This window comes from Glycine soja, chromosome 18 (assembly GCF_004193775.1).
Source record: "Glycine soja cultivar W05 chromosome 18, ASM419377v2, whole genome shotgun sequence".
Classification (NCBI taxonomy): domain Eukaryota; kingdom Viridiplantae; phylum Streptophyta; class Magnoliopsida; order Fabales; family Fabaceae; genus Glycine; species Glycine soja.
In genome coordinates this window covers 3648281-3658566 of record NC_041019.1, presented here as the reverse complement: position 1 = coordinate 3658566, position 10286 = coordinate 3648281, and the positions used below count along the sequence as shown (strand labels likewise).

The following is a 10286-nucleotide window of genomic DNA, read 5'->3' as shown; positions in this document are numbered from 1 at the left end:
TTGCCCATCCGTTTCCGGGTGATAGGAAGAACTCATACTCAACACCGTCCCTTGCAAACGGAATAACTCTTTCCAAAATAAGCTGACAAATAAGGGGTCACGGTCGCTGACAATAGATTGAGGCATACCATGAAGACGCACCACCTCCTTGGTGAAAATCTCAGCCACCTTTCTTGCGGTGTATGGATGCTTTAAGGGAATAAAGTGTCCATACTTAGATAATCTATCCACTACTACAAAAATAGCCTCATACCCCTTTGATTTTGGTAGACCAGTTATGAAGTCCATTGAGATGTCATCCCAAATCCGCTCCGGAATTGGTAATGGCTGCAACAGACCCATGGGAGAAGATGCAGAATATTTTTGGCGTTGACACACATCACAACTCTGCACAAATTTCTGAACTGATTTTCTCATTCCTACCCAATAAAGGTTTCCAGCTATTCTTCGATACGTGCGCAAAAACCTCGAATGGCCACCAGTAGCGGAAGAATGAAATTCCTTCAACATTAAAGGTATGCAATCAGAACTTGAAGACAACACCAACCTGTTATGATAAAACAGCCTTCCTTTTATCAATTGGAACCCCGGTTGAGATGTAGGATTTTGTTGTAAATCAGTCACCACTTTTTGCAAATAAGGATCATTCCTGACTTCATGTTGAATTTGTTGCTCTTGCAAACATATAGGGAATGAAGTTATTCCTTTTAATTCTACTTCTTCATGAATCCTTGATAGTGCATCAGCGGCTTTATTTTCAGGACCAGGTTTGTAAACTACTTCAAAGTGATAGCCTAGTAACTTAGCTATCCTATTCTGTTGATCAGCTGTAGTGATACGTTGTTGTAGCAAGTGACGTAAGCTCTTCTGGTCAGAATACACCACAAATCTTCTTCCCAACAAATAAGGGCGCCAATGTTGAACAGCCAGCACCAATGCCATTAACTCTTTCTCATATGCTGACTTGCTCAGATTATTTTTAGATAAAGCCTTGCTGAAGTAAGCGATGGGTTTCTTTTTCTGCATTAATACCGCACCAATTCCTCTCCCAGATGCATCACATTCAATCTCGAAAGGTTGTGTAAAATCTGGAAGGGTTAAGACGGGGGCTTGAATCATAACGCTCTTTAAATTCTCAAAGGCCTTCTGTTCTTCTGGTCCCCAATGAAACCCATCTTTCTTAGTTAACTCGGTTAACGGTTTAGCTATCTTGCCATAACCAACAATGAATTTCCGATAGTACCCGGTCAACCCCAAGAATCCTCTCACTCCTTTAACATTGTGAGGGATTGGCCATTCTAAAATGCTATTAATCTTAGCTGGATCTACTGCCACCCCCTGTTCAGAAATTACATGGCCCAGATATTCCACCTTTCTACTCGCAAAACTGCACTTCTTTTGATTAACTACAAAACAGTGATGCTGCAACACTTCTAGCACTTGAGACAAATGTGCTAAATGCTCTTGCCAACTTTTACTATATACTAAGATGTCGTCAAAGAAAACTAGGACAAACTTACGGAGGTGTGGCTTGAAAATCTGATTCATAATGGATTGGAAAGTGGCCGGTGCGTTTGTCAATCCAAACGGCATCACCAAGAATTCGTAATGACCTTCATGCGTTCGGAATGCTGTTTTCTGCACGTCTTCTTTCTTCACTCTAATCTGATGGTAACCGGATTTTAAATCCAGTTTAGAAAAATACTTAGTCCCATGTAACTCATCCAATAGTTCATCCACCACAGGTATAGGGTATCGGTCCGGAACTGTGACCTTATTCAGCTCCCTATAATCGATACACATCCTCCATGAATCATCTTTCTTCTTAACTAAAATGACAGGACTTGAAAAAGCACTGGAACTGTTTCGAATGATACCTTGACTCAACATATCTCGAACTTGCCTTTCAATCTCCCCCTTGTGGTGATGAGGGTAACGATAGGGCCTTACACTAACTGGTCCTGCCTCCTTTTGTAGTTCAATGGTATGATTAATCTCCCGTTCTGGCGGCAGCCCTTTGTGCTCTTCGAAAACTCCTTTGAATTTGCTCAACAATTCATCAAGTTCCTGTTTCTGTGCCCCAATCAACTCTGGTGTGTCTTTATTCACTGCTGGTACCATCTCTGCTTCTAACAAGCTGTGCAAGGAATCCATTGAAGTATGAACTGTGTTGCTCGTTGATACATCCTGGGTGGTGAAAAATTGGCCCTGCAACTCTACCCTTTCTCCTTCCCAAACAAAACTAATGGTCATTTTCTCCCAATCGAAAGTCACCTTTCCAAACCTTTGTAACCAAGCCACTCCCAAGATCATATCTAGATCACCCAATTCCAGAACAAAAGCATCAATTTGAGTGGTAAACTTACCCAAATGTACTTCCATATTCCTACATCTCCCCTTTGTTGTTACTCGGTGACCGTCACCCAATTTTACTCCCATGGATCTTCCATGTTCCACATTTAACCCCAATGCAGTGGCCACATGAGGTGAAACGAAATTATGACTGGCGCCACTATCAATTAGGACCACAATCGATATTCCATTCAAACTTCCCTTGAGGCGTAGTGTAGTAGGAGGGTTATTGCTCAATGTTGTTTTTGATTCAGTGATTCCACACAATCCCATAGAGTTGCAATCTAGCACTTCTTCCTCATCTTCCTTAACTTCAATGGCTATTACCTCACCTTCTTCATTAATCATTTCATCATCTCCCAAAATTACCAATCTGAGTTGCTTCTCAGCACATTGATGAAGAGGGTGATACTTTTCTCCACACCGGAAACACAACCCCTTCGATCTACGCTCCATTAGTTCTGCATAAGGTAGATGTTTGAGGCCACGATTGCGCTCACCTACATACCTTCTTCCTTCGTCACTTCCAGATTTCGTGGTACTGTTGCTTGAATTCGCATTCCCACTTGGGTTAGATGGAGAAGAACCCGTTTTGCTTTGAACCGGCCCATTGGAATAATTATTTGACCCGTTTCCTGTTTGGGTCAAACTCGGGTTATGATGAGACCCAGAACCCATTTTCCAATTAAGCCCAGATCCTGCTGACCCACTTCCTTTCCAATTGCGTGGCCCACCAACACCACCCCTAGGCAATAACGACCCACGCATCTCCGTCTCCACATCACGAGCAATCTTCATCGCCTGAGTTCTTGAACGTGGATTCAGTGTCCGCACCTTCAGTCGAATATCCGTCTTGAGTCCTCCCATGAAGTAACCCAAGTACTGCTCCTCAGGTAGTCTCCCTACCTGTGACGACACATACTCAAAAGCAGTGATGTACTCATCCACCGTCCCTGTTTGCTGCAAATCTTTCATTTCTTCGTAAGGGTTATCACTTTGCCTTCCACCATACCTCTCCATTAAGGCTTGTTTCAGCTTCAACCACGTCAGGTCGTCCTCTGTCTCCCTTAACAAGTTGAACCAATGAATTGTAGCTCCTTCCATACTTAGCTTCGCCAGTCTAATCTTCACTTCTTCTGATGTACCTTGAACTTCAAAGTACGTTTCAGCACGCGTGATCCATCCCACTGGGTCCTCACCATCAAACGATGGTAATTCCACCTTCTTCACTGCCATCCGATATTCTGACATCGTCTCTTCCGCCGCCGACGACACCGGAGTTGTTTCAGGCTCACGGCGAAAACTTGCAAACTCTTCTGTCAAGGTGGTACGGAATTCTGTAAACGTTTGACGAAAAGTTTCTTCCAACGCCGATACTCGCTCTTCAAACGTCTTCTCCATGGATGTTACCCGATCCTCCAACTCGTCCAGTCTTGTCATCTTCTTTGGCATAAATCACCCTTCACTGGTTCCTTTCGAACGATCCGGCAGATCGGACCAATGATAGAACTCACAGATAAATTGTATGAATTAAACAGTGTAAATGGTAAAGAGAATGAAACGGTTTTTTGATTAATGGAAATATTGGGAAAACTACAGCAAATATCCAGAGCAAATGCTCCTCCAGAGAAAAGATTCTCCTCGTACAATGATAACAATAAACGTGCGTCCCCCAAACACTACTCCTCCCCCCATATATTATTCACGGCTAACCACTTCCTATAATTCAGGGATATTCACGGATTCCCTTTGCCCATCACTAACAGAATGGTTCCCCACCTTCTTACTCCTACGAACGTACACTCTCCACACAGCAGGATTGAGCCTTTCATTAATACTAGGCCCAGCAGTGGTTCTATCATTTTCAAATCGATTATTTTTTATATATCGAAATGGACGATTCCATCGTTTATAATTGAAAAGAATGTTTACGAGAGGGGCGATCTCCCTGTGATGATCAATCCAAGGTCTATTGGGCTAGACATGATTGGTCCATTGATGACCGAAGGATACAGTTATAATGGAGGATTTTAAAATCAATATATTACTGTTTTTTTTTTTCTACACCTCCAGAACATCCTAAAATATTTAGCTTTTAATTTTCTAATGCTTTCTTAACAATATACAATGATTTAAATATATATATATATATATATATATATATATATATATATATATATATATATATATATATATATTAATGCTTGCCTAAATGCAAAACATATATGGATTCATAATAAACAAAAAAAAAAATGAAAATTCTATGTTTTAAGAAAGTGAAAGAGTGAAAAAAAATTATAAATAAGATGATTGGTTCGCATAGGATAAGGTATGATCCAATTGATTTCTATACAGTTATATGATGTTCAGGAACGTTTTCAGATGCGTTGGTTATACATTCGTGGCCATATTTGGCATGATTCTAGGAGTATGATCCAATCCAACTCTATTATTCTCCAAATGAGACTGAAGATCTAATGTGAACCATCTATCTATGCTTGTTTGTTCTGGTTCTTGTGTGTTATGTGTTACAACTCCTAATCAAATATGTTGCGTTTATCTTTCATTTGATGGTTTGGTAAAAACTGTGATATACCATGTCTTTTCTGACCATATAAGATAAAATGTCAGAAGAGTATAATTCATTTGTCAACATGAGTCCTAATTAACCACCTCCAAGTTGCTATTGCTAGCTGATAGATATCCGTGATTACTTGAGCACATATCATACTTCGTAGAAAATGTAAACTTAGAAATCTCAATTGTTTTTCTTTTTCCTATAATCAAAGGAGCTAAACAGTTCATTATTCAACATAATCCATAGTAGAAACAAATGATACAGAGAACACAGTGGAAGCTCAGTAATTTAAAGTAGACAAAAACTTGATTTATATGACTAAACACAGAACCTCCAAACTTGTCCTCCCAGAGTAATTATACAATAACAGCACATACAGAGCAAAACAACAAAACAGTGATTTGTAAGAGAAAACTTAAGAAGAAAATTACATAAGATCCAGCCAGTTTAATGACAATATTGACCAATCTGACACCATTGCCTTGCATGCATGTCCTACTGTACAAAAATGTAACAAATAAAACAGACAACTAGAAGCCAGAATAAGTGTCAAATAAACCCTTCAAAGTTTCAATGTCAACTCAGGTGTTGAGTTCTCTAAGTCAACTGGTGGAAGACTCGAACCAACAAAACTCAAATTTGAACTTCCACTGAGTGTGAAATTCTGATGAGTATGGCCTTCCTCAGAGGGAACCTGATGGTAGCTACCTTGCCACAAGAGTTCTGCCTCATCCTCCTCCAAGAATATTGGAAGACCAACATATCCTTGCTCAAATCTTGCACTGCTTTTCATCTCAGGAGGCCTCATTGTTGGCGAAAAGCCGTGGTGCAGTGAAGAGTGTGCCTTTATTCCTAAGGACCTGAAAGAACCATGAAAAGGGAGAGATGCTAGACTTGCATACCTCTCAGAGAATATCCCCATTCGCATAGCTCTCTTCGCTATTGTTCTTTCTCTCTTGTGTGCATTTTGGTGGCCGCCAAGAGCCTGTGAGCTGAAAAACTTGCGCTTGCAGTAATTGCAAGAGAAGACTCGCGGGTTGGCTGCTAAATTAGTTTGAGAGAGAGGACCATTGCTGCTCTCACTTGTGCTTGAGAATGAGAAGTCATTGTTGTTGAATTTGAGAGTTAAGTCAAGGGAGATAGCATCTGAATGGAGATGAAGCTCTATTGGATTTGTCACATTGGAAGAGTTGGTGAGGTTGTCACTGCAAGGACCTGCATAGGTTTCTTGGATAGATATATTGGAAGCAACCTTGCTGCTAACTTCAGATTCATATTCTGCTGAGGCCACCACTTCAAGATCAAAGTGTTGTTTCATGATTTAGCTGTGCTAAGTTTTCAAGCTAATTAGCCAAATAAGTGCAACAATCCACCATCAGAATAAGATCCATTGAAGAAATTCTATATGTTTGGTCCTGCAATGAAAATCCAACAGTTAACATTTAGTAAGCATCATAGCAAGAAATTCTAAATTCTTGATTCAATTTGACCACACTCATAATTTTACAGGTATCCAATCTAACTTGAAAGAACATAAAACTTCTCATCCCCCCAAAGAAGAGGTTCCATTTATGAGAAAGAGTATTAGTTATCCAGTATGGGGATAAAAACAAACATCCTATGCTTTTTATCTTTTCCTTTGTGGAAGATGTACGATTAGTGCTGGCAGCCTGGCACAGAGACACATTTTCATTGACAAGGAAATGATGGCATGTGCCTTGATAGGTGGACTTTCTGCTAAAAAAGCATTTGTACTAGGCACTTGCTTTGCTTGTTTTGCAATATGTTGGCCTACCCAAATGGTAAAAGAAGCAGGCACTAAAATCTAACATTAGTACATGATTAGAAATTTTTTGTGTATTGGTTGAAAGCAGAATGTACAATAAAAGCCATCGGTACCTTATCTTGTTACTAACAAATGGGACGCATATCAATGATACCATTACAACCCCATCATGATAAACATCTACAAAACCAGTTTGGTTTTTTCTTTTTGTAGCCTTTCAGTTTTTCCCCCATTGTTATTGAATTTTACCTATGGTAGATCTGAAATCAAATGCAATGCAATGGTCAGATATTTTCTTTAATTATTTTTTGAAACAAAATCCATCTTTCTTAGTCTATGACCCAGAGACAAAATATTGGCTAGTGCAATATGAATTAATTACACTCTTCCTAAGCAAGGTTTCTGGATCTTATCTTATGTAGCTGAGATACCACTATCTCTAGCCTATTCTGCAATTTTAGGCTCTTCTAAGAAGAAGAAAAATCAATAAAACAAGAATCCTGAATGCATGATTGAAATTTAATGTTGAACTAGATACCTATTGCCAATTCAGATAGGAAAATCCCACTGAACTCTTCATGCAGGGAACTGTTCCTAATTGAATCTTACCTATATATGTTTGTTATCTGGCCCACTCTTTTGTAGGTATGTGAAAATCTGGAATAAGGTAGCTAGGAGACATGCCATGAACTATAAGTTGACCAATAAATAGTGAATTTACATTCACCTTGGTCTGAGTACTATGATGAATCCATGAAATCAAATTCCTACTACTTCAATTAGTAACAACCTACTCACCTATGCTCTAAAATTAATCTAGAATCTCTAATGAAGATTTTATAACTATAGATTTCCAACGACCAAATCATCGATAATACTGAACATCATCATAGATTGTACCTCAGTCAATCCTTTAGCATTGAAAAAAAGAAGAGAAAAAGACAAAGAAAGAACCCAGCTCCCAGTTTAAAAACTGTTACGCTGCCAGTTTCTAAGTGCAAGGTAACATGTAAAAGATAGAGTGAGTAACTAACATGTTATTATTAGCACACAAGAGAAAGAATCCAAAAGATAACACATTGAAGAATAACTTGTGCATATCCCAAGCCAGAATTGCATGCAGATACTTGTTTTATTTTTCTTCAATGCCAAATCTAGGAGGGAAAGAAGAATTACTTGTAAATAGTTTAGAGAGGAAAATCACTTCAGAATTTTAGTGGTGGGTTAAACAAGGCAAAACTAGAGCACAGATGGGTTGATGGAACGTTTGAAGGTAGGATCCAGAGAAACATGTTGTAGTCTTTCCAGTGATTCAAACTTGTCTAGAAACCAAGAAAGAGACTAAAGACAAGGAGAAAAGTAGAAAAATCAAAGCAAGAAGACAAGCAGCAGTTCACTACAGGGATGACAGTAAAAGAGTATCACATAACCTCTCTCAAGTTTCAAGATCAAGTGAAAGTGGCTTGCTTATGAGATCACCTATAAACTGCTTTGGAATTGGAGACATGTATGATGTAGTATTTTTCCCTTGTTTGTTGTTTCTCTTGGTGTGGTTGATTATGAGAAGACAAAACAAGTCTTATGTGTTTTTCATGCTCCTTAAACACCACTAATAGAGGCTAAAGTGAGAGCTAAGAGGTTTTATTGTTCTGATACTAAAAAACAATTTAACTGAAAAGGAACAAAAATAAAGAAAGAGTAAATAGAGACAAAGAGATGGTGGGTGTTTAATTATGGGAAAGCAAAGGTAAGATGGGAGTGGAGAGTTGGGGGGACAGAGAAATCAGAGGAAAAGGTGTTGGGAAAAACAAAATTTAAAGAGAGAGAAAGAGGGAATTTGATCATGTGTTATACTTTCATCAGTAAATGAATGAAGTGATCTCTTGAGTTAAATTTAGACATATAATTATGTTAAATATAAAAATTTATTATTTATAATAGTTTAATAGTTTTATCTGATTGGAACACGTGTTGTCCAAAGAAAAATGTGTTATACTTTTGAAAGTGTCGAGGCATAGTATATGTCCTTTTTTAATTTTGGTAGAATTTTGGGCTTTTTAGAGAAAGCAAACAACATCTGCTCGGTTCCATGACATATGTAAAAAGGTTGAAAGTTGAAAGGATCAACTAGGTTGATTGAACATAGTATAGGAAAGAAGTAAGAACAAGGTAACAGTGTGGTCATTATTCTCACCAAAGATTCTCTTGTATCTCTTTTTCTTTCTCTCTCTCATCCCCACTTCAAAAGTGCTTCAGATAACTCCATAATGCATGGGGTCGGGTCTGTTTTCATAGTTTCATATATTCCATCAATCACGTCCAAATTAAACTATATGATATGGCCTACAAGGCTATAACATTATTTGTTTCTCCTATTTTTTAACTACACACTGGGATTGGACCATAAACAATACAACACATGTTCTTCCCTTACCCAGGTTGTGTTTATAACTCACTAATAGTTGGTTTGGTTGGGTAGAAGAGAAAAAAAAGGGAGAGAATTAAGAAAAAAAAATATATAAATTAAAGTAAAAGAAAAAAAGAGGTTAAGAAATTTACATATAATTTTAAAATTTTTTCTCATTTTTATTCACAACCAAATACGCACTAAGTAATCAGTTTTTTTTTTTTCTTTTTCCTATTCACGAGTGAGTAGTTAAAAGGGAAATGATTTGTAAGTAAAGTATTTTATGTTTGATCTATAAAAGAAAGAAAATGAAAAAAAGTAAAAAGTGATATTATTTTTTAATACGTATAAAGTGAAAATAATATATATATATATATATATATATATATATATATATATATATATGTGTATGTATGTATATATATATATGTGTATGTATGTATATATATCATATCAAGTGGTAGGAGTGTCTCATAGTAAGGGATAAGAACATTCAATCATTACCGTCATATCAAAATAGATTATTTAAATTAAAATACTTAAAAATTCATTAAAATCTTAAATATACTATTAAATATATAAAAATTCACCAAATAAAAATCAAATATATAAAAGATTTTAATTATCACGAGCCTTTACTAAATTTTGAAGTAAATAGTTTAATATAAATTATTTATTTTGATCACAATAATTATTAAATGCTTTCATCTTTTACAATTACACACTCCTGTTACTTGATATCCTTCAGGTTTCTCTAAAATTAAATTGAACAATTGTTGTATGGGACCCACATAATCGTTTTTTACTGCATCAATCTCTTCCTTATTTCCAAACAATGAAAGGATTTCCTAATGTCGTGTTTTCTTTTCGTTCACGATTCTTCCATCTATATTCAATTAAATAAAACAAAGCCAGAAATATGACATTCATAACACAAAATTAATTAAACTTTTAGTATCTATAGTATTTGCGATTTTTTTGAAAATGAATTTATCGTAAGTATATATTTACTTAGTGGTTCCTTTTATTTATTTTTCATTTTTTTCTAAATATCTTAAGTTTCTCATGTGATACTTCTGTTTGGGACATGAAATGGAAAACTTGTAACATTGAGAGGATCAAATTTGATATTTAAAGGAATTAAAAATGGAAACATATAATAT

At 36.8% G+C, this 10286-nt stretch overlaps 1 protein-coding gene across 5 annotated transcripts; it reads right to left on the bottom strand.

The window, feature by feature from the left end:
• Positions 1-5214: 5214 nt before the first annotated feature.
• LOC114397717 (zinc finger protein 4-like) lies at positions 5215-8560 on the bottom strand. 5 transcript variants are annotated; one of them, XM_028359896.1, is made up of 3 exons: positions 8147-8560; positions 7893-8057; positions 5215-6345 (listed from the first exon to the last, which is right to left on the bottom strand). In XM_028359896.1, exon 3 carries the CDS (start codon positions 6246-6248, stop codon positions 5493-5495), a length of 756 nt encoding a protein of 251 aa, XP_028215697.1. In that variant the 5' UTR covers positions 6249-6345; positions 7893-8057; positions 8147-8560; the 3' UTR covers positions 5215-5492. The 5 variants fall into 5 exon arrangements, with proteins under 5 accessions (XP_028215697.1, XP_028215698.1, XP_028215696.1 ...); XM_028359897.1 differs by lacking the exon at positions 7893-8057 and adding an exon at positions 6830-6976 and having other exon boundaries at positions 8147-8549; XM_028359895.1 differs by lacking the exon at positions 7893-8057 and having other exon boundaries at positions 8147-8549.
• Between the last annotated feature and the right edge of the window lie 1726 nt (positions 8561-10286).